General features: G+C 51.6%; 4 protein-coding genes across 4 annotated transcripts; 2 read left to right on the top strand and 2 right to left on the bottom strand.

Moving 5' to 3' along the window:
- Positions 1–3756: 3756 nt before the first annotated feature.
- IUM83_08606 (NPP1 protein) lies at positions 3757–5297 on the top strand (the record flags this gene model as incomplete). The annotated part of the gene is made up of 2 exons (XM_067932991.1): positions 3757–4369; positions 4429–5297. The coding sequence occupies 2 exons, from the start codon at positions 3757–3759 to the stop codon at positions 5295–5297; spliced, it is 1482 nt and encodes a 493-aa protein (XP_067794037.1).
- Positions 5298–6255: 958 nt separating this feature from the next.
- Positions 6256–6670, bottom strand: IUM83_08605 (Nitroreductase family; the record flags this gene model as incomplete). The annotated part of the gene is made up of 3 exons (XM_067932990.1): positions 6256–6263; positions 6341–6491; positions 6563–6670. The coding sequence occupies 3 exons, from the start codon at positions 6668–6670 to the stop codon at positions 6256–6258; spliced, it is 267 nt and encodes an 88-aa protein (XP_067794177.1).
- Positions 6671–7965: 1295 nt separating this feature from the next.
- Positions 7966–9204, bottom strand: IUM83_08604 (M96 mating-specific protein family; the record flags this gene model as incomplete). Its single annotated transcript, XM_067932989.1, has 1 exon — positions 7966–9204. One exon carries the CDS (start codon positions 9202–9204, stop codon positions 7966–7968), a length of 1239 nt encoding a protein of 412 aa, XP_067794222.1.
- An 11145-nt stretch (positions 9205–20349) lies between these two features.
- Positions 20350–20853, top strand: IUM83_08603 (putative Gag-pol Polyprotein; the record flags this gene model as incomplete). The annotated part of the gene is made up of 1 exon (XM_067932988.1): positions 20350–20853. One exon carries the CDS (start codon positions 20350–20352, stop codon positions 20851–20853), a length of 504 nt encoding a protein of 167 aa, XP_067794242.1.
- Positions 20854–22925: the final 2072 nt, after the last annotated feature.

Genomic DNA, 22925 nt, shown 5'->3' with positions numbered 1-22925 from the left:
GGGCACTTGTAGTTCGGCAAGGCCGAGAAAACGATCCGGGAATGGATTCGGAGTCCCCAATGGAGCTCGCGGCTCTTGCGCTCAGCACGCACCACCACGTCGGATCGGGAACTGCGCCGGAGGCTTAACGACGCGGCTTGGAGAGTGATTCGTCTCGGGTGTCCCGTCCCCGCGCTGCGGCGATGTCGCGCGAGAAGTGCCACGGCGGCTCGGCAAGCGAGGCGAAACGGATTACCCACACCCTCGGTTCCGCAACCCGTATCAGACTCCTTGTAGTCGTCGACTTGACCTTCTTCATAGGGCGCCACGAGCTGGTCGTTGGTCCGCATCGGCGGTTGGACCATCGCTCGAGTAGATCTGGCCCTCTCGTGATACAAGCCGTGGCTGAGGCGATACGCTGAGAAGTACAGGGGCACCGAGAGCCTAAGAGGCGTCTGTGATGCCGGCACCGAAGTGGAAGGTGCCTAGGGCGATCACTAGCACGATGTGCTGTGGAACGAGGTGGGCCGCGTCCTGGCGTGGACGTGGTGCGCCGCTGCTGTTGTCTGTGGTCGACCGACCAAAACGCGTTATGACTGCGAGTCATGCGCGGGCGCTAAGCGCTGAGAAGGTTCTCTGGGCCGTCCACGCGATGTGGATTGACCAGCCTGAGGAAGGTTCTTGATGGAACAAGATCACACGATTGATACCGCTACACGTGAACACCACATGTCCACCGTTTGGTGGGGAAGGTTACAGAGTGTGGGACACATAGGAGTTGTGGGTCCACATCTTAACCTAAATCAGCAGCGAAATCAGTAGGTGGCTTTACAGCCAATGTATATACAAGAGACTAGGGCTCTATATGCTAGATAGCGAGCGTTATACATTAACACCATAACAAAGAGAAATATATTCAATGTGGAGTTGACTCTTGGAGTCCGTAAGGTGTATTACGGTACATTTCAATTTCGGCAGGAACAGCCTCTCGAGCGGCTTTGGTGAATACCTTTCTGCTCAGATTGAGATCGAAACTGAGAACTCTGCATATCGTAGCTGTTGAGACCGCAGTGACCGTTGGGTAGGTTTTCATAGCAAACTCTCTCAGCTCTTTAATCTAAAACGTTTGATGGGCCTGCACGTACGCTTCGACAGCGGAAGAACTTCAATGTGAGCTCGTCTGTCTTGGATTGTGCTCATTACCTACGCCCTTCTTGAGTAAAAGTGCATACCAGCGGCGAAGGGTGTGTTGCTTTCGCTCAAACGGCTCCGAAACAGACGCACTTGGGACATCATAGGCGTGCATTAGTGCCACCACTCGCCAACGAAAGTCGTAGCTGTAGGCATAGTGAGGTGGGATTTGAGGTGGGGTATGAAGAAAGAATGCGAGAGTAAGTACAAGGTGGGGCGGCTTCGCTGACGCTTGAACCCCTTGCACTTATACCACTGAAAAACGGCAAAAGTAGGGGGTGCCCTTTAAAATTGAGCTGAGCTGCTGATTTGGCCTACCCCCTGCCCTCATTTTAGGCTTTTCTCCTCGCTAAATCGAAGTACTTCGGTAGTCTGGAGGTCTTATCTCGGGATAAACGGCCTTCGGTTTGCCAAAATCATTGAAAACCAGAATACGTCGTTCTGGTATTAGAACAACCGCTATCCTTAGCCTGGACTCGGTGCGTCTAACCCGACCTCCTCTGACGCAAATCTACGGCAGCCCCGCTGCAAAAGACGTCATTTTCTATTGCGGTATCCCGAGTTACGACGATGAAAGAACTATCTAATGGAACGCCTCACACTGGATTTCCTACAATACTTCAAGAGGCACTGGCAGAAACAGAGAGGCTGTGTAGCTCAGAAGGAGAACTAACTTCATGATAAAATTCTGAGCTAGAGAACCTCGCTGTTTCTGCCAGTGCCTCGCCGATAGTATGGGTACATTGTACATGTGTATTGTACACTACACATAAGGCGAACCAAATACGTCACTATATGAGACCGCGGCAAACAAAAAGATGCTTAGCCACCATTTGGAGTTATCGAGATAATCGCGTCTAAAGTTGACCAATTAAAATTCGTACATAACCGGACATCAAAAGTTTAAAAGTTAAAAACACTCGCAGAACGCGAAAAATACATCTAATTCGATTGCGTTTTACACGAGTTTTCCTCTAATTCGATTGCGTTTTACACGAGTTTTCCAACAATATACAATACGCTAAAATTGAAAACAAAATATTGAGGTCACACGCCCAAAATAAAGTCCCGGATTTCGGGGGTCCGGAAATGGAGATATGTTTTTTTTCGACCGATGTAACTCCACGAGTTCTAAACATTTTATAACGATCAGAGCTTAAAAGAAGCACAAGACAGAGTTCTTTCGATTCATGCGGTTAAATCGCGATTCGTACTTAGGTTCGTAAACATTTTTTTGTTTGACGCGGGCTCATATGTGCATGCAGCAGGCTGCTACTATTGTAATCGCCATTAATGACTGGACCAGAAAAATTAACATGCCAGATATAGCGGCATAGCTCCTTAAGTTCTAGTCAGATACGTACACGAAAACCCGGAATAGGTTTGTATTGATCCCGTTCACCTAGTTATCTGTTTGCCTGCAGCTAGAATGCCAGAGACGAACGACGCCCGCGAACAGTTGTCACCCGGTCAAAAGAAGTACGTGGTGAGGTGCTTAACATTCATGGTTGCCCTAAAGGCCGAAAAGTTCTTCAATGGAACGCGAACGCGGGACCTTGTAGCGAAATGCTTAGGCATTGGCCACAGCACAGTTACCGTTGTGGTGGAGGAGTTTTACGAAGTCAACGAGACCAACTTCGAGGTGAGTCCAACCTTGCTGGCGACTATCTGTTGCATATCATTAACCTCTGAAATATTGTAAATGTAGCCAAAGCGGAGCATGCGCGGCAAGCCTCGCCTGTACGACCCCGCGGGACTCGAGCCCTTTATTAGAAGCTTCATAACAGCTACAAACAAGCTTGTTCAGCCTGTGACCACCCAGAAAAGCTACCCTACACGCCACACGTTGCTCTGCGCGCCGCCATATCACTCAGAGCTGCAACCCATCGGTTTAATATGGGCAAACGCCAAGGGTAAGATTGCAGGCGAACCTCCAGTCAGCGGCAATGATGCTGTAGAGAAGGTGCGATCAAACCTGCATAAAGTGATCAACTAGGAGTGCTTAGGCGTGTATCGACACGCTCAAGGCTTCGAAAACATGTATGCAGAAAGAGCTAGGGAAGATGCGGAGCGGCGTCGGAAGACCAACTGTAACCTCTTTAAATACATATTTCTGTGTGCGTCTCGCCACACGTGGTTACAAATGCTTTCTGGGGCGATGTCGCACCTTTGTTTTGTTTTAACATACGATATTGCTCTTTGTCCAATGAAATATGCGTATTTCTGCAGAAAAAACTCAACCCTATATCCACATCATAGGAGCCAAAAGCTATGGTTTTTTGTATTGTTTCTAGCATTAAAACGGCTGGGAATTGGTCGATTCTGACTCGATTTTTGGAATCTTTGGGCGAAACAACCCCTTATATCTAAACATCGTCCTAGGGTTTTTGTGATTATAACATTCAAACAGCCGGCTACCGTATTCCTTATGTGCTTGCTGACTGATTCATTTTACTGACAAATCTAAGTAGCCAATCAAATTCGAGTGTTGATTGTACAGTTTTACTTTATGTGCTTGCTGACAGCTCAGCTCAACCACAAATTTCTCACTTGCAATTTCGACATAAGCAGCGCACAGCCGACGGCATGAAGCGGAAACCACCAGGACGCAGCCGCGTGACTGGCACCGGCCGAAAGGAGCCGAAGCATACTCGGGACTCCTTCACTAAGAGTGAGAAGCTGGAGATAGTAAGATTCTTTGCTAACAACAAAGTCGACGCTACGCTAGACAAATACTTTCCTAAGCTGGCAGGCCATGCAAGAGAGCAGAAGAGAAAGCTAATGTACCAGTGGCGTAAGGAGCACGACCAACTCGAAGAGTTGGTCGCCGACCCCCGCCAAGCAAGTCTAAAGTACATACGCCCGACCGGCAGCGCTACCATCCTCCCCACCGACGCTGAGATGGAGCTGGTGCAGTGGATCAACGCGCTGAGGAAGGACGGGGCTCCCGTGAGCTCCAAAATGCTGGAGCTGCAGGCCAGGGCGACTGCACACGAGTACGAGATCGGCCCCTTCGAGGCTTCGTGGCACTGGAGGAAGGGCTTTATGAAGCGGCACCGACTCAGTATCCGTGCACGGACTAGACAAGGGCAAGTTTCGCTTGAAGCAGCGGACACAATCGCCATCAACTTTGCTGTGGATGTCCAGCAGAAAATGTTGGAGCTACGGGTGACTAAAGTCTGTAATGCCGGCCAAACAGGTACGTTATAACATGATCACAGTATTTTACAATGATTTATTTACCAAAACTTTTAACAGGAGTATTTTTCGAGTACCTACCCAAAAACTCAATAAATAAAACTGGTTCAAAAACAGTTTGGATTCGTGGCGCTGGCAAGGACAAAGAGCGCTTCACGGTGATGCTGCTTGGAGATTCGGATGGTACCAAGTACCCACTTTATGATGTTCTCAAAAGTAGCCGATCTCAGGTGGAAGGAGGCGACGCGGCCAATTGGAAGTATCGGCGAGGATTCGGTATACATGTTTGGAACGAAGCGAGACAAATTATGGCAGGCACCGATTTGCAGCTGTATGCGAACCCAACCGCGTGGTGGAACGCCGACATCCACGTGGAGTTTATAAAGGGCAACTTCGGATCTCGTCCCCAGCCTAGGCAACCTATTCTACTGCTGGTCGACGATTTTTCCGGACACTGGACGGCGGAGGTGAAGGCCTACGCAGCGTCAATTGATGTGCATCTCATGAAGGTCCCACCTTCGTGTACAGCGGTGTCGCAGCCTGCCGATATCGCGTGGAACAGACCTTTTAAAAGCTACCTACGTACTGCGTGGGTTGAGATGCTACGTGAGCAGCTTCGAGCGCACACTGGGCAAGGCACAACCTTCAAAATGAAGGCTCCGGGGCGGTCGCTGGTGTGCAAGTGGATACAAGAGAGCTGGAGTGGTTTAAGCCGCACGACAATTCAGCGCGGCTTCTCCAAGGCACACTTTCTGCCGCCAATCCCACCGTCGAACGCTATGCAAGATGGGCCTGCTGCTCCTGACGTTTTAGATGACGCCGCTGTGGCCTTCTTGAGGGAGTTCAGCATGGTAGATGAGACTGTAGGCGATCTCTCGTCTGACGACGACTTAGATAGCGATGATGGCGACGAGATCGACGAGTGGTAAGCGCGTAATACAATTTTCCGTTTGATGACTACTGTTACATTTGTCTACTGTTGCATTTGTCGAAGATTACTGTTGATCAATGTTTGGACGACAAGTTGCAAATCATGCAGATGCATGTCAGCAAGCACATAAGGAATACGGTACATTCTGGTCCAATGACTAATGACGAGTATAATTGTATCGGATTGGTAGAAATGATAGCCAATAGGAGGTAGATATAGGAATGACTCACCTTTACGGTAGGTATAGTGAAGCCAGGTTAAAATACATACGGCAGACGTAGGGCGGCTGTGGAAGCTTCTAGAAGCCTGAACTGCGGGGCCGGCACTCTTCGTTTCGCACGCCCTCCCCCAAGTCAAGCTTCTTCCTGTTAAAACAATAGCAGCATATTCCTATCAGACATACTTATCTCGTTGCCAAAAGGCTAACCCGTAAGTCTTCTACGTTGCAAAAGGGCCTGTCAGACAGAGTCACAATGCATTGAGTTTTCTCGAGTCAACAACGATTCGTGCTCTCTTACGCTAGTGCACGAAGGTGCTTGTGCAAGCAATCTCTTTCTTACTCCTCCTCGGAGAACTTCTCCAGCGACTGACCGAACTTGCCATTGAAGAATACGTCCGAGGACGGGAAGCGAACCGATGGCTTGGCAGGCTTCGCATCGGGGTTGGCGTAGCCCTACGCCACCACCACAGGAATGCTATAGCGGTCGGGGATGTCCAGCACTGGTTTCACCTTGGCTTGGCTCAGGCCTTCGATGGGGCACGTCGCGAGGCCGTGTACCTGGGCGGCGTACAAGAAGGTGGCGGCGGCAAACGTCGTCTGCTTGTATGCCCACGCCTCGGTGGACACGTTCGGGTTGTGCTCACCCGAGAAGAGCTCCACGGCATGAGGGACTTTGTTCACGAGAGCCTCAGGGGCGCCGTTGTCGCGGCCAAGCTGCTGCAGGCGGGGCACGTTCTTACTGGGCTGTGTAGTGACACAAACAGCGATCGCGTCAGTAACGCGTCAGCATCATCAGGGCTTGACGCGATGATGTGCAGTACCGCAATCGGCCGCGAAGATGACGGCGACGGGGGCCTCGTTGATCTTGCGGATGTTGCTGTCCATCATGGCGCCCGCCAGCCTCGCACGGTCCTCAGCCGAGCGCACCACGATGCATACATAGGCCTGCGTGTTGAATCCGGTCGGGGCTCGCTGTGCAGCAGCGACGTTGTTAGTCAGAACATAGATAGCTGACACACCATGAGGGGTGACTGATCGATCACCTGCGTGAGCTTGAGGATCTCCCGGAGGGTTTCGGCCGGAACGGGGTCGGACAGGAACGACTTGCAGGCGAAGCGCTCGCGGATCGCAGCTCCCAGGTGTTTGGCCATCGTGGTATTCGGTGAGTGTGCAGTGAAAAGCAAGTTGAAAAGTGACGTCAGAAATGCCACGGCTGGTACGCAATCCAGTTTTGATTCTGCTAGCGAACCTGTCAGACCCAACAAACATTTTGCACGAAAAGCAACACGCACGAAATGACTCAGCCCTCAGTGTCTGGTGCGTATTACGCGCTGCGTAATCAAACTTTGATTTTGTCCGCGATAACAACCATTTTTCCCGACTTGTAAAACAGCTATCTGCTGAGACTTTTGAGTGAAATGTCCAGTACCCCAGCCTTCGCTCGTAGAACTCGGGTGAACTGAGCAGACAAACTATAATAGTGCTTCGGCGGACTACTCTTTGAGCACTGCATGCTATTCGAGGAGCCATACGAGTCACCTGGACAACGACGAATGGGACACAAATGCCCTGTTGGGGACTGACAAATGTGACCCAAATACGGAAGCGCTGGACGGCCAAAGGTGGGGCTGGACATGCTGCTGCCCAAGCGGTTGTCGATGCAAAGTTGCAGACCTCGAGGTGGGCACGTTCATGCGCCGCGGAGAGATTCATCCAGCACGTGGCTGCACAGATATTTGATGAGTTGGCGGCGGGCGGTGACGTCTCGTACCGAGAAGTAGAGCGTGTGCTGGAGACCAAGTGCCAGGGTGGACACACACAAATTGCTGGTGCATCAGGGCGTCAAAATGGAGTGTTTTGAAGGGAGGGTGCTGCCTTTCGACCTGCACGCGGTTGGTGACGCGTGGTGGAGGCGCTGGCACAATTATAGAGGACGGCGCTCGGACAAGACTGCGGGCGACGACGTGGTCAGAGAGAGTTATGGGCTGGAGATGGTCGATGTGAAAACTGGTAGGTGCGTGTCGCGCTGTGGAGTCCACAGCGTTACTCTATCATGCTCTTCACCGCACTGCTCTTCGGGAACTGCCCAGACGACGAGTACGCACAAGTAATCCAGTCGTTGCGAACAGGAATGACATTGGACATGACCGAGTTTGCGAGGGGCTGCCACCTCCTCGAGAACGCTCCGCAGGCCGTGGGTAGTGTCCCCAATCGATCTTATCTCGACAGCGTCTTCAACGTCAGGCACGAATACATGCACTACTACATGTTCATCAACATCATAATGATCCTAACGCTGCGCTTCCTCGCCCTTCTAGCACTGCGCTTCATCAACCACTAGAAGAAGTAGGAGGATAGCTCCTACGCACGCACAGTGCTCGTACAATTTCGTGTAAGTTCATCCAATGCAAGTTTCCGCCCTGATACACTCCTCAACGTTCTCACGTCAGCAGCGCTTCTGCAACGCCTGGTCCACTAACATGTTTTCCATCATTTCATTGCTCGTCGAAATGTTGGCGGACGTCGCGCTCACCACGAGCTTGGTCAGCGCAAGTGTCTTGGCATCCTGTTGGATCTCTGGATCCGAGATGATCGGCGTCAGGTGGTAGCACGTAAGCACGCGGGTAACAGCTTCTCCATCAGCATTCGCACCATCAGAGCTCTGCGGCTTGATCAGCACATATCCCTTCAACAGGAAATGCATGCCGCGAACCAGCTCCTCGTTGAACGTGGACGGCTCAATGCACGAATCCCAGACCATCACAACGCGATTGCTTTCCACGTATCGCCGCAGCACCTGCTGCACGTAGAACGTCGCGCACCTACCAGTTTTCGCATCGACCATCTCCAGCCCATACCTCTCCCTGACCACGTCGTCGCCCCCAGTCTCGTCCGAGCGCCGTCCTCTATAATTGTGCCAGCGCCTCCACCACGCGTCACCAACCGCGTGTAGGTCGAAAGGCAGCGCCCTCCTCTTATCATACATTTCAATGCTCAAGCCCTCCCTCAACAGCGGCCAGCGCGTCTCTATCCCCAGTGGCACTGGGCAGTTGGTCTCCAGCACGCGCTCCACTTCTCGGTACGAGACGTCGATGCTCGCCGCCAACTCGTCAAATATCCGCGCAGCTACGTGCTGGATGAAGCCCGCAGGGATTTCCACGCGGCACACGTGCTTGCCCGTTTCAGACTCGGAGTTCTGCAGCGACAGCCGCCTGAACAGCAGCTTCTCGACGCTCTTGGCCAGCTTGAACTGGGCCCTGCACTTGTCGCGGAGACGACTGTTCTCCAGCTCCACCTTGAGGCGGCGCTCGAGTTGGCGAGCACAGATGTCCTGCCACACTTTGCGCAGCTCCACGTTGGAGGGGTGACCATTCTCATGCTCGAGAGGGCTGCTAACTGCACTGTGGTTGGTCTGCAACTGCTGCAGTTTGAGCTCGAGATCGTCAACCTCCGCGCGCAGGCGGCGCAGCTCCTGCAGCTTCTTGCTGCGAGCCCTGTTGGGGTCGTAGTTGCGTTTGGGTCTGGTGCTCCGCTTAGTGCGTTTGGACCGGGAGTTGGGGGCCGCGGCGGGACCGTTAACCGAAGATGTGGCAACAGTGCCCACGAAGGCGATATCGCTGACCAGAGCATCAAGCAAAGGCTCTGGGTCCCATTCGTCGTCGTCCAGGGGCGGTAGAGATGCCATATCACTAGATGGAGGGACAGTGCTAGGCGATGCAATGGCTGGGCCTTCGTCGAGAGAGGGCGGCGCTGCCGCGGGTACTGCGGACTCGTGCTCTTGGCGCGACATTTGTGCCAAGCCACTACAAACGTTTTGTCGTTTTCACTGGCGCTTATAATAAATCGAGGTCGATTTCTAAATAAAACGAGGTCAATAAAAAGAACAGATAGGTATAACGAGGTATTTATCAAAAATATCACTAACGTGTTTTTGACTTTTATTTGTATTAATAATAGGCCTTGAAACGTGACGCGTCCGGTTACTACGGAGCAGAGAAAACGTGCAAAAACAAAACGAATCCCAGTAAAAGAATGTCTGACAGCAGCGATGGAGACTGGATCGATGGTCCAGGAGGCGACAGCAGCTCGATTGAAGGAGAAACCGTGCCTCCCGCGAGTGCAGTTGATGCTCCTCCTGCCCCCACAGTGATGGCAAAACAAAAATATTTTTATCCATAAATAGAATTCTACGGATTTTATCTAGAATCCTTAGGCGGATAGAATTATCTGGATTTTATCTAGAGTCCACCTAATGATTCTGGATAAAATACAGATAATTCTATTTACGGAGTGGCATCCGCCACTCAGGTGCCAATCGAAATACCTGATGAATGTGACTCGTCGGTTCGGTTCAACAGACGCTTGACAGGACTGTGGTGTTGAATTACTAGTCCTCAAATCAAATTATGTTGTGTTGACCCATCCATTTTTTATTAAGTTAAAAACCCTATTATTTCAAATAACTTGTACTCGAGTATAATACCTGTGACAGATAATTTATCTGATCACTCGAGCGACATCCGCGGATTTTTTCCGTGTTCATGCAGCATGCAGTCCTCGTGAAGGTGAGGGGTGGTCGCCTCCGTTCATTAATCAGTAGCTTCATGGATGTGCATTAATGTTGAGGAAGTGTTTCCATGTCTACCTTCAGGCGAGAACGCTTGACATAATTGACCACCGCATTCCCTAATTCCGAAGTTGGTACTACAGTAGTGCTCGCCTAAACGTTAACGAACAGAAGTAATTACAAAAAGTGTTTGTTTAGTATATCAGGGATATTTAGTACATGTTAGTTATCCACGGTAATGTATAACTTCTGGTTGTCATTACCATGCACTCTGCAAACTACTTTTTCAAGCACGAGTTCACGTACACATGTATCTGAGCAACCAGTTGTCGTAGCCTAGAGAGCATTCTACCAAGTTACATGCACTATGACGGGTTGACCCACCGTCTTGCGATCAAATTGAGAAAATCTACAATCAAAACGAGTAAACCTCTATGACTACGTGAAGTTCAAACCAGAGAGCCAGCAGAACCAGTAAATTAAAGCTATTTCGTATTTGGACTCTCCATTCAACATCGATTGAAGACAATACCCAGCACAGCAAATCCCGTGTTGGTAGCTTCTCTTTTGGAATGTAGTTTTTCTCGTTTTGACCCTATAATTCCAAATTGGACCGTGATATGGTGTAGTTACCATCAACGGCACACCTTGCCAAAGAGGTCTCGGTTGCTTGACTGACGAAGCAGTGCCTGAGCAATGTATCCGTGCCGTGAGGCTGTGAGCGGCAACAAACGCGTTCCTAACAGCTTTACGCTGCCACTTGAGTCGAGTTTGTAGAGGGCGTGAACACGCACAGCAGACACGTCAACGCAGTGCTCGCCCCACTTAGCAGTTTTGGGATTGCGGGAGCTCCACCAGAGTGGGCTCCTTTAAGAGAAAACGCGTTGTACTAAACTAAACTAAGAATCGATCGGGCGGGCGACTACAAGCACCATACAAACTACAAGTTTCTGAGTCTGTGAGCAGCACAGGCCTCATACTCCCCCAAAACTTGTAGTTTGCATCATCAATCCGGTTGAACCACTTCAGATTCGTCAGTGCACAGGCATTCAACACCTAATTGTTCTCGGTGTTTGCGGGACTTGTTCTTTCCCAGCGCCTTGGTTAGATCACCTGCTGCCATATAGGCTGACGGCAAATGCTTGATCTGCATGTAACCAGTATTCACGTAGTCAATGACCTTGTACACTGCCAAATCTAAGCATTTGATCTTGCGGTGGCCGCTTAAGTGTGTTACCACTTGAACGGCAGACATGCTATCTGTCCACAATGTTGCAGGAAACTGCACAGGCACTCCTAACTCCTAATTCGAAGAGCGGATTTTGTAGCCATCGAATTCGATCAGCGCATGAACTTGCAGCAGTCAGTTCTGCACTATATGTGTCGATGAGTGCAGTATATTGATGCTTACTCTGATAAGCAATGACACAACCACCAAATTTCACCACTTGACCCGAAATTGAACGATGAGTGTCAGGATCGTTGCCGAGATCAGCATCCGCGTAGCCAACAATAGACAAATCTTCTTTTGCAATTTTCTTCGGAAGAACCAGCCCATAGGAAGCAGATCATTTCAAATAAGCTAACACTCGCTGAGCCCAAAGGGTGACTCTTTCTGTGATTACGTAATCATGAACAATGTCGCGCTTTCCGTCAATGGCAGATTTACTCAGTGGTACGGCATCGACACCTGGAAGTCGGCGGATGATGGCTGTGTCTGTAGTCGATCTAACTTGACTCACTACTTTTGCTTACACGTTGCGCAACGTGTATGAGCAAGCGTAAGTACTTAGTAATTACTTAGGTTAATTATATTTGAATACACAAATATAATTTAAATCAGATAAGACTCCAAGTGACTTAGATTAGGTAAAATGAGAACTGTATTGTTTGTAAATTGATCTTCCTTCTAAAACTGCTAAAACTGTTTATCATCTATGAAAGGGGTTGACAGCGGCTGGCTGTCAGAGCCCCGCCAATATGCACGTCTCTAATTGGTAGAAAGATGCTGCTTTCTACCAATAGGATCTTTGGGTAGGTGTGGACCACTCATTGTGGTGGACCACTTCAATGTATCCATTGGTGTGACTTACACCAAAGTGAGGAAGTATCTAAAACTTTTAACAGATATCTTATCTGTTAAAATCACAAGTGGCTTGTAGCCACTTGTGCGTGTAACCCCGTTACAGCATCCCCCTTTAAGGTTAGACGCGCGGGGTCTCCGCACGTCAATCTTCGGAATTGACCATTCGTCGATTCTCCGCGTTTGGAGAAGAAATCCGCGCTCATTCAACGATGAGCGCGCCCCAGAAGAAGAACCCGAAGGCGGTGGAGAGATGACTCTCCATCGATGACTACTCCGACCGCCAGAAGGCGAAGTATGGCGACGTCGTCGACTTTGACGACGACGATGAAGACATGGAGGACGAGAAGGACTCGTCCTCAAAGCACAAGGACTCAGTGTCGAGCGAATTGCTCGACCCCCATGCTAAGAACATTCGCCCGCGTGAAGAGGACGAATCGGACGCTTCGAGTTCGAAGCGTTCACGTACTGAGAGTGATACCCCACTCGCTTCCGCTGGGGCTCTCAGTTCTCCGCGCGCTGCGCCTGCAGCGCGCGATCCGTGGATGCCGTCCGCGTCCGAGATCTCGGACCGGTATGGGAACTCGGTACCTCCGAATGAGGTGCCGTTATACGTATGCAGCGCCATCAAAGATGACGCCGTGGCTGCCGAGCTGCACTTTGATGCGGAAACGCATCAAAGGCGCGATTATTACATCGGACGCTTCCATGAGCTCCGATCGTTCCAAAGCAAGAAGCCATCTTCTCGCAGCAAAGTGCCCGAGTGGTAGGCACTTTGGCAAAGTTGGAACGCTTTTGTTGAGAACTTCAACAAGAAGCTGAGTGCTTACCGTGATCGGATTAAGCAAGCGCGTGATCGCTTCGAGACGTACTCGAAGCGTGGAAAGTTGGAGCAACTCCACGTTGCTGCGGAGGAGGCTAATGTGCCGTGCGCTGTGCCCGAGGGCTTTCAGTGCACGAAGTGCTTCCCACGTGCGGTCCGCTTGAGCGACCGCGACCTGATCGGGTACACGTCATTCCGTGTGCCCGAGAGTCTCAGAGAGCTCCGTGCTAAATTCTTAGCACGTGAGGGTTCGGGCGCTAGCGATGACCGCAGCGCTCGTACTACTTCTGCGGTACCAGCGCGTACTGTTCCTCGTACGCCCTCTCCATTTCCGGAACGTCCTCCAGCAAGACGTTCCGCGGCTCCCATGTATCTTGATGGAGAGGAAATCCTCTCCAACGAATAGGAAAACGAGCCCCTTGAGGGTTCGGTTTTGGGATACTATGGTCAACAATCCGCTCAACCATCCAGCGGGTTGAGCCGCGGGCGTCACGTATCGGCGGTGGCGGGGGTGGGAACACGCCCCGGGTATGATCAGCCCCGGGCTGATCCGTATGCGCCTCTCCACGACCGGGTGACCGCCGTGGAGCGTTTGCAGGGCGCTCAGTTCGCCGCCCTGAAGCAGGAGCTGACGAACCAGAAGGCCCAAGTCGCGGCGGTCTCGCAGACCGCCTCGAATATCCAGGTCGAGTTGGGGACCCGGATGAAGGAGTTGCTCCAGCGCGTCCGCGCGCTGGAGGAGAGGCTGCTCGTCGCCGAGGCCAAGGCTTCCGCTTCTGCCTCGGCTCCTGCCGAGGCTTCGGGTCAGCCGAGCTAGATGGCTCATGCTGCAGGTATGGCTTCAGCCGTCCGACGTAAAAGGTCGGATGGAGGCGCATGCTAGACGGTATGTCTAGCGTGTAAGCGTTGCCGTGCCGTGCCAACACAATGAACGGCCCGAGGAAGCGCGGAGCAAGCAAGCTTGCTTCGAAATCCGAAACTGCATGTTTAGGCAGGTTTTGCGTAGCTAACAAAACCAATGAACTAGCTTTGAATTCATTTGTGTTGCCTATGCCCACATTGTCGGCGTTCAGCTTCAGTTGATCAACAGAAGCTGCTATTGCATCTTGGACAAACCGAATTACGGCTTGTCTTTTGGCAATGAAGTTGATTGCATCCGAGCTGAAGTCATTCAGCTCGCTCTCCGCTAGAGGCCTGGCCTCTGCGTGGTTCTTCGCGGTGTCTGCGCCCTGCGCAAATCCGTGGTCGTTGTCCTTGTTGTTGGAGGAGTCTGCGCCCTTCGCAGACTCGTGTGGTTTGTTCATTGTTGCAGCTGACACTGTGCAAGTGTCAGCGGTTTTCTGCGGCTGCTGTATTGCAGTCGTAGATGCTCCCCCACTTAAAGTGGGAGCCATCACTCCGAGTAAACTCGGTAGACGTGGATGCCGCATGGCATTCATGTAGAACGGTGTATGCCCGGTCGAGGCATGTACTGAGTTATTGATGGCAAACTCTGCCATCGGTAAGCACTCCCTCCAGTATTGGAACGAGTGAGCGTAGCTCTTCAAAATGTCGACGAGCACGCGATTCACGCGCTCGGTTTGACCGTCCGTCTGCGGATGGTCCGCAGTCGACAATGAAAGCTGGCTGCCAAGAAGTGTAAACACTTCTTGCCACAGGTGCGCTCTGAAGCGCGGGTCTCTGTCCGACACGATGTCGGTCGGCATGCCATGGTGTTTGAACACCAGGTCGACGAACAGACGGGCCGTCTGCTTCGCGGTCACCTCTGCCTGCACCGCAGCAAGATGTACCATATTGCTGAAGCGGTCGACTAAGACCACAACATCGGTATTCCCTCCGTTGTCCGGGGGGAGACCAAAGATGAAGTCCAAAGACATGGACTTCCAACACTCCGACGGAGTAGGTAGTGATTGTAACGGAGCCTGCGCGAATGGCGCAGGCTTTACGCGTTGGCATACCTCACAAGCACGGATGTACTTGCGTACCCACTTCTACTGGTGGTGCTAGTAGAAGTCGCGCGTGAGAAGGACGTATGTCTTCTCACGTCCGAGATGTCCCGCAGTCGGGGCATCATGATATTCGTACATGATCCTGAGTCGCAGGTCATGGTCATTTGGCACGACAACGCGGTCCGCGTTGTCGTCGACCGCATTATAGAAGAGCAGTCCGTCGTGCACCCGATATCGGTGTGCACGCGCACGAAGGTGCTTGGGCAGCTTCTGACGAGCCTTGTCAGAAGGTGCTGTGCCATAGGCCAGCAAGAGTTTCGCGTCCGCGTCGTGCGCGTACGCGGCCTTCACATCGTCCAACAGAGACGATGTGGGTTTGCTCGATCGCATGATGTCAATGGCATCGACGTCAGCAGCGTCTGCGTAGTCTGGCCGACGTGTTATCACGTCGGTCACTACATTCAATCTTCCGGGTTTGTATTCGACCCGGATGTTATACTCCGCACAGAATGAGAGCCATCTCGCCATTCTTTGTGATATATGTGGTGATTTCACTGCAGTGCGCAGTGATGCATGGTCGGGGTAGACCACAAGCGGTCTACTCCCAAGCAAATACACTCAGAACTTTGCGAGTGCATATTTCATGGCAAGGAGTTCCTTGTCATGTACCGGATAGTTGCGCTCAGCTGGCTTCAGCTGACGCGACTGGTAGTAGACGACACGATCACGGCCCTCGTGATCGTGCTGCATCAACGCGCATCCGATCGCGAAGTCGGATGCGTCAAACACTACGTGAAATGGGCGATCTTGGTAAGCCACTGCCAAGATCGGCGCCTCAGTCAAGCCCCGCTTGACTGCATCGAATGCCTTTTGGCAATCGGTTGTCCAATTCCACACAGCTTCTTTCTTAAGAAGTTGTGACAGCGGGCGGATCTTGCCCGCGTAATCCTCCACGTACTTGCACAAGTACATGGCCAAGCCAAGGAACTGCCTCAGTTCCTTGACACTTGAGGGCATTGGTCATTCATTAATAACTCTGACCTTTTCCGGGTCAGGGCGAACACCATTTTTCCCTACGAGACACCCGAGGACGGGTATCTCGCTCGCCCCGAAGATGCACTTCTTCAGGTTCGCGTAGAGCTTATGCTTTCGCATAAGCTCAAGTAGCTTCCGGAGATGCACCCTGTCCATCTCTACGTCGGTCTTCCCGTCCACAGCTCGGCTGTGGATGAACACATCATCGAAGTAGCTCGGTGCGAAGTCGCGCACCGAGCGCAACAAGTGCGTCACGCACCTGTTGAAAATCGCAGGGGCGTTCTTAAGTCCCTGCGGCATTACTAGGCCACTCCCAGAGCATGCTGCTTGGTGTGCTCACTGCCGTGAGAGGGATCTCGCTCTCACGCATTAGAATCTGATAGAACCCATCTCGCAAGTTGACAGCGCTGTAAATGGTGCTCCCGGCCATCGAATCGATGATAACATCTTTTCGCGGTATCGGCGTCTGCGCCGGTACCGTCGCATCGTTCAGCTTGTTGTAGGCATGAACGATGCGCCATCCGCCCTGTGGGTTTTGACACATAACGTCGGAGCACTGCGCGGGGACTTTGATTCCCGCACTTGTCCTGCTTTGCGACGACTTTCAAAGAAGTCGCCGATTGCTTTTACTTGCTCTCGCGGCGGTGGCCGCTGCCGCGTGACACAGTACTTCGTGCCCGGCACGAGATCAATCTCGTGCTGAATGCACTTATCCTGCGGATGCTCCGCAGGAATTTCTTCCGGGAGTACGTCTTTGTACTCCCTCAATCATTCGCAATAGGGACTCGACTTCAGCGAGTCCCAACCTTGTTCCTCGAAGTGCTCTCGCTTCGTCTTCGCACTGAGAGTGTCTTCGCTTTCAGTGGTACTTCCCATGAAGAGCTGTCTCAGCTCTTCGCTCTCGCTCTCCGTTCTTTCGCTGTTCGAAAGAACGCAGACTTGCTCGATGCGTCCATCGTGCAAGTCGCGCGTGAAGCGCTTCCAGCTCATGACAGGAAGCGACGTCAACTCCGACGCCGTCGTCGGAGGACTAACGAGTTCCATGTCACGATACTGGAATCCAGTATCGGTGCGGGTCGAGACGCTTAGCGTCTCGACGTCCGGCGTCACCACCTCAGTCTGCCCAGCAGCGGTTCTTATAGCGTCTCGGGCTTGGACCGAGACTTGCGCAGCGTTCTCCGCATGCACCATCTTCTTGTTGTGCGGAGCCCGGCTCCGCGCAGTTGTTTTTCTCGTGCAGGCCCGGCCGTGGACAGTTGTTCGCCGGCGGACCCTGTCCGCGGGCGCGCGGTATCAAGCCCGGCTTGACCGCATGTTCCTCCGTGCAGCCCGGCTGCACGGTAATGTGTCCCTTCGCCGGCAGTCCCTGTCTGCGGGTGCGCGATATCAAGCCCGGCTTGATCACATGGCGCTTCGTTGTGCAGCCCGGCTGCACGGCAGCATGCAAATTGCGTCAGTGCGGTACGTTTGCAACCGTCCGCACTGTTTGCAGCGTCAACTCCCGGAGTTGACACGCCTTCGTCACCTCGACGCCATTCATTGGCGGAGCCCCTCATGACCAAGGGTGCGTCGGCTCCCGGAGCCGACGCGTCGTCGTCGTCCTGACCGCTTCGGGTCAGGGACTGTCCCTTACACACTTGAATGTGAGTGTTGGTTCCAGGAGCCAGCACATCTTTTTCTTCTGACGTCGGCAGCATTGCCGACGTTGGGCTCACTTGTGCGCGCCCTCGCACACTTCTTGGACACTCCGGAACAGTAGCATTAAGCGCTGTCTCGACTGATAAGCCGCGCGCACCTGCTGGTGCGTACGCTGCGGTAACAGGGTCATTGATCTCTGTTCCGCTGTCGCGGCCAAAGCGCATGAGCGTGCGCTTCTTCCAGTCTATTACCCGATCATGCCGCGCAAGCCACGCCATGCCCATTACCACGTCGAACTTATCGTCCATGTCCAGGACGATAAAGTGTTCGACAAACACTCGTTGTTTGTACGAGAAGCGCACGTTCACGACGCGCTTCTCGGTCTTCACGATGGCACCTGTTGCCAGTCGCACTTCCGGAAGACTTCGAGGTACATTTACCTCCTCGAAGTCAAGACTCGGCAGGCTCCGTAGTTGAACAAAATTGTTCGACGCGCCTGAATCTACCAATGCTCGAAGAGAGTCACTCGCTCTCTTCGAGTAAGCTTTCAAGATGACTAGGTTCGGCCTGCCATCTTGCTTCTTGCAGCGAGAGCTAGTCATACTGGGGGCTGAAGTCCTCAGTGTCGCTTGCCTGATGTCGGCACGCGTGACCGCATTACCAATAGGGCGCCCCGCGCCTACTGGATGCTCCCTTTTTTTTTTGTTCCGCGGCGATGCCGAGCAAAGTGACCGATCCTTCCGCAACGGAAGCATCGCACGTTACCTCCCTGCTGCTGGTAACCAGCAGTTGTTGCGTTTGAGAGGTCCATTGGTTTTGGACCTCCCGTCCTCGCTACCGGGCGCGGCTGCGGCCTCGGCACGTTTGCATCGAGTTTAGCTTGCCGCAGGCTAAACACTTCTTGCATGGCAAGGGTGATTGCAGCTTCGAGAGTACTCGGGTACTCTCGGAAGAGATAGATCTTCACGGGCCCATCTCTAAGTCCCTTCATGAACGTGACGACCTTAGTCGCCTCGTCAATTGGATTGGTCACGATATTTGAAACCAAGTATCGTGCGCGCTGCGCGTAAGCATGAACGTCATGATTACCCTGGTGAAGGTCGAAGAACTCCGCCCTCGACCGGAACTCGTTTTGCGGGGGATCAAACGCTTGTCTGAGCTCCTCTTTGAACACTTCGTACGTGCTGAAGCACGTAGGTTCGGAGAGTCGGCGTCCATACGCCCAACTCCTTGCGCGTCCGCCAAGCCAGGACATGGCGAACGCAACCTTCGACAGCGGGTCGACGATGCGTCGAGCCGCTATGGCTGTGTCGAACTCGACAAGCCACTGGAGGAGAGGCTCACCCTCTCTTAACACGTAATTGCTGACGTTCAATTTCAATGATTGAGCACGCGGTGTCGTCCCTGACGACGCCGTCACTGAGGAAGCAGCATCACGCTGCTCCTTCGTAATGAACCCCAGAGCAACACCATGTTGCTCCGTCGGCGATAGCGTACGCAGCATTGTAGCTATCGCCTCTTCTCCAATGACTGTTGACAGTCGTTGGAGGGTTTCCCACTCTGGGTTAGACAAGTGGGGGCAGTCAGCGCGTGCAACATGCGTTACAGGCGTGTTGGAGCACTCCATGGTCACCTCCGTGCTCATGTGGTTCTTGGCTCCGCGTTCGTACACCACGTACGAACGTCAAGCAGTCGGTCGTTGGACGGACTACAAAGTGCTACCAGGTGCAGTGGGTCTAACTTGACTCACTACTTTTGCTTACACGTTGCGCAACGTGTATGAGCAAGCGTAAGTACTTAGTAATTACTTAGGATAATTATATTTGAATACACAAATATAATTTAACTTAGATAAGACTCCAAGTAGCTAGTTTAAGGTAAAATGAGAACTGTATTGTTTGTAAATTGATCTTCCTCCTAAATCTGCTAAAAACTGTTTATCATCTATGAAAGGGGTTGACAGCGGCTGGCTGTCAGAGCCCCGCTAATATGCATGTCTCTGATTGGTAGAAAGATGATGCTTTCTACCAATAGGATCTTTGGGTAGGTGTGGACCACTCATTGTGATGGCCCACTTCAATGTATCCATTGGTGTGTCTTACACCAAAGTGAGGAAGTATCTAAAACTTTTAACAGATATCTTATCTGTTAAAATCACAAGTGGCTTGTAGCCACTTGTGCGTGTAACCCCGTTACAGTGTCCACTCCATCATCGACACCAATGCCAGTACCAACATTACCGATGACGAGTCTGGCTGAAGTCTCTGTTCTGCTGCCTCCGTCGTCAGCAGTGCCCGTACACCAGTTTGGAAGCGGAGTCCCAGCTGCGAATGTAACTACGGGTGTTCAAGTTCCTGGCGTGAACGCTGTTTCACAAGTGGCTCCGCCACATTCATCGACCGACGTGAACAAGACATCTCCAAAGATGGCAGGCAGTTTTAATCTTTATCGAGCGCAAGCCAAGGCTTATTTGCACCGGTTCAATGCATGGGGTCTAGTGGATGACACCATTCTGCGCCTTGCTGTAGCCGGTCCTCCTCAACAACAGTATGACCAGTTGGACTTCTTTGTGAAGAATACTTTACTTCGTGGGGCAAAAGTGGGGGATGTGTGATCTCCCCACGGGCAGAGAGATGTGGGAAGATTTGGAAGATCATCATACTAAAAGAGAGTTTTCAAATTATGTCTGGGTGATGAAGAATTTTTTTCATGCTACCTATTCTCGTGAGCAGACGATGGATGCCTGGCTGAAGGAGATTCACGACACTCGTCGCGCACTGGCGAATTTAGGTCGCGTGATAGATGATAATCTTACGGTAGATGTGATCCTCATGGGTGTGGTGTACATGCATAGAGCTGTGGTGCGTCAGTTCTCGCGGATCATGGCTCCTGGCACACGGCCAACGCTCCAGCAAGTACTGAACACGCTGAAGTCTGAAACAGAAACGGATGAGCTTGTTCGTGACGAGGACGGGGACACCGGGAAGATCATGCACGTGGCCAAGAAGCAGAAGACTGACAACGATTCTGGACAGCAGAATAGTGGGGGCAAGCCCAGTACCGGACATGCAGGAGGAAAGCCTCATGATAAGGGCGGCGGATCCAAACGAAAGAAGGGAGTGTGCATCTGTTGTGGCAAGGAGGGGCATTACCAGAATGTTTGTCGAAAGCAGCAATTTGATCTGATGCCGGTACGTCAAAACAAGGTGCTGGAGGCAATTGCAGGAGGTCTATCGTAATTACCATGTTACCGGGATGCAGATTCCTGCTTAAGTTGCACGTTGGCCAAGTCGCGGAGAATGTCCTACAAGCGGTTGCGGCCGCGGCGTTCAATTCGCTGTTGCGAAAAGTTGATGTCTGATGTGTGTAGCTATCGAGAAAAGTCTGTTGGCGAAAAAAAAAAAAAATTCCAACATGCTGGATCTGTCTCGGGTCGAATTGTTGAATCACGCGACGTAGAATCTCGTGAACAGTGGACTGTAGAAGGTGACTATGTAAGTCAACTATTGGAGAAAGTATACTCTCATCAATTAGGTGTGGTGCTACCCGATACAATTCCGTACGTAAAGTTGCCTCTTCATGATTACACGTGCTCCGATTCTGCCAACGAGGTTGCCGTAGCATCTCACGACTCCGGTGATGAGAGCATGGATGACCAGGAAGTTGGAGACGGAGTCGTTGGCAAGAAGAGAGCGAGAACTAGCGGTACGGGGGAAATTGAGGCGGCTGAAGCTGCCTCTATTCCTAAAAGGCACAAATGGACGGGGGAGTTGGCCCTGAGTGATGATGCGGAGAATTCTGACGATAATTTACCTGTTAGTGAAGATTCGATCGAGTATGGTGATCAGCAGTAAGACATTGAAGGTGATCAGCAAGGCAGCCGCAAGAAACGAAAGCCTGGGTTGGTAAAATACTAAGGAAAACCCGGCTTGGTCGAGGTGAAGCAACCTCGTCGTTCGATGAATACACAGTCTGAGTCTCTTCGACGATCGACTCGCCTTCGCCGACCAAATATTCGGCTCCGTGGGTATTCGTTGGCGAACTATTTTATTTCGACCATGGACAAACTGCCTAAGAATGTTCGTGTAGCAATGACTGGTCCTGATCGAGATAAATGGCTAGAAGCTCTGGAAGTTGAATTTTACCTCATCCAAAAGAACGAAACGTGGATACTGGTGGATCGTCCGCCAAACAGCAAAGTCATGACAAGTCGTTGGGTTTTCGTAATCAAACGAAATCAACACGGAGAGATTGAACGGTATAAGACCAGGCTTACCCTTGGAGGCTTTGAGCAAGTATTTGATTCGGACTATTGGGAAATTTATTCACCAGTAGTTAGCATGGAGGCAATTCGTGTGGCGATTGTTTTAGCATTCTATTACGATCTGGACCATCGTCAAATCGACTTCACTACAGCTTTTCTTAATGGCTGTATGGACGTCGACGTGTACATGGAGCAACCGGAATTATTCAACGATGGGAGTGGTCGTGTTTGCTTGCTGAAGAAAAGTTTGTATGGCTTGAAGCAGGCCCCCCTCATCTGGAATGAAACTCTGAAGAAATACTTGGTGAAACTTGGTTTCAAGGCTAGTGTTATTGCAGATGGTGTCTACGTGAAGTGGATAGGCGACACCCCCATGTTTCTTACAGTCTACGTCGATGATGTGGTCATTGCTGCTAAGACCGAACACATCGAGTGGCTAATCGAAGAGCTCAAGAAAGAATTTCAGCTGAAGGATTTGGGCGAGCTGAACCTGTTGCTAGCCATGGATGTGAAAGTTGAGACAGATCGAGTTACACTTTCGCAGGAGTCGTACGTTCGCCATTTTGTGGAGAAATTTGGTGTATGTGATGCTCGTGTTGCATGTACTCCAATGTATATGAAGGTTAGGCCGGCCAAACCCAAAGAACCGTATGGACCTGAGGTGAATCGGTCTGATTTACCTTACTGTCAAATCGTAGGCTCGTTGCAGTATCTAGTACGCTGTACGCGGCTCAACATAGCGAATGCAGTTTCAATTCTGAGTAAGTTCATGAATTGCTACACGGAAGAACACTACAGTGTGGCTCAGCGAGTGTTAGCATATCTGAAAGGATCTGCTTCCTGTGGGCTGGTTCTACCGAAGAAAATTGTAAAAGAAGATTTGTCGATTGTTGGCTACGCGGATGCCGATCTCGGCAACGATCCTGACACTCGTCGTTCAATTTCAGGTCAAGTGGTGAAACTTGGGCTCATAACAGCTTGACGCTGCCACTTGAGTCGAGTTTGTAGAGGTAATGAACACGCACAGCAGACACGTCAACGCAGAGC

Source organism: Phytophthora cinnamomi (genome assembly GCF_018691715.1).
Source record: "Phytophthora cinnamomi strain GKB4 chromosome Unknown Contig26, whole genome shotgun sequence".
Taxonomy (NCBI): Eukaryota; Oomycota; class Peronosporomycetes; order Peronosporales; family Peronosporaceae; genus Phytophthora; species Phytophthora cinnamomi.
This window is presented reverse-complemented; position numbering and strand designations above follow the sequence as displayed.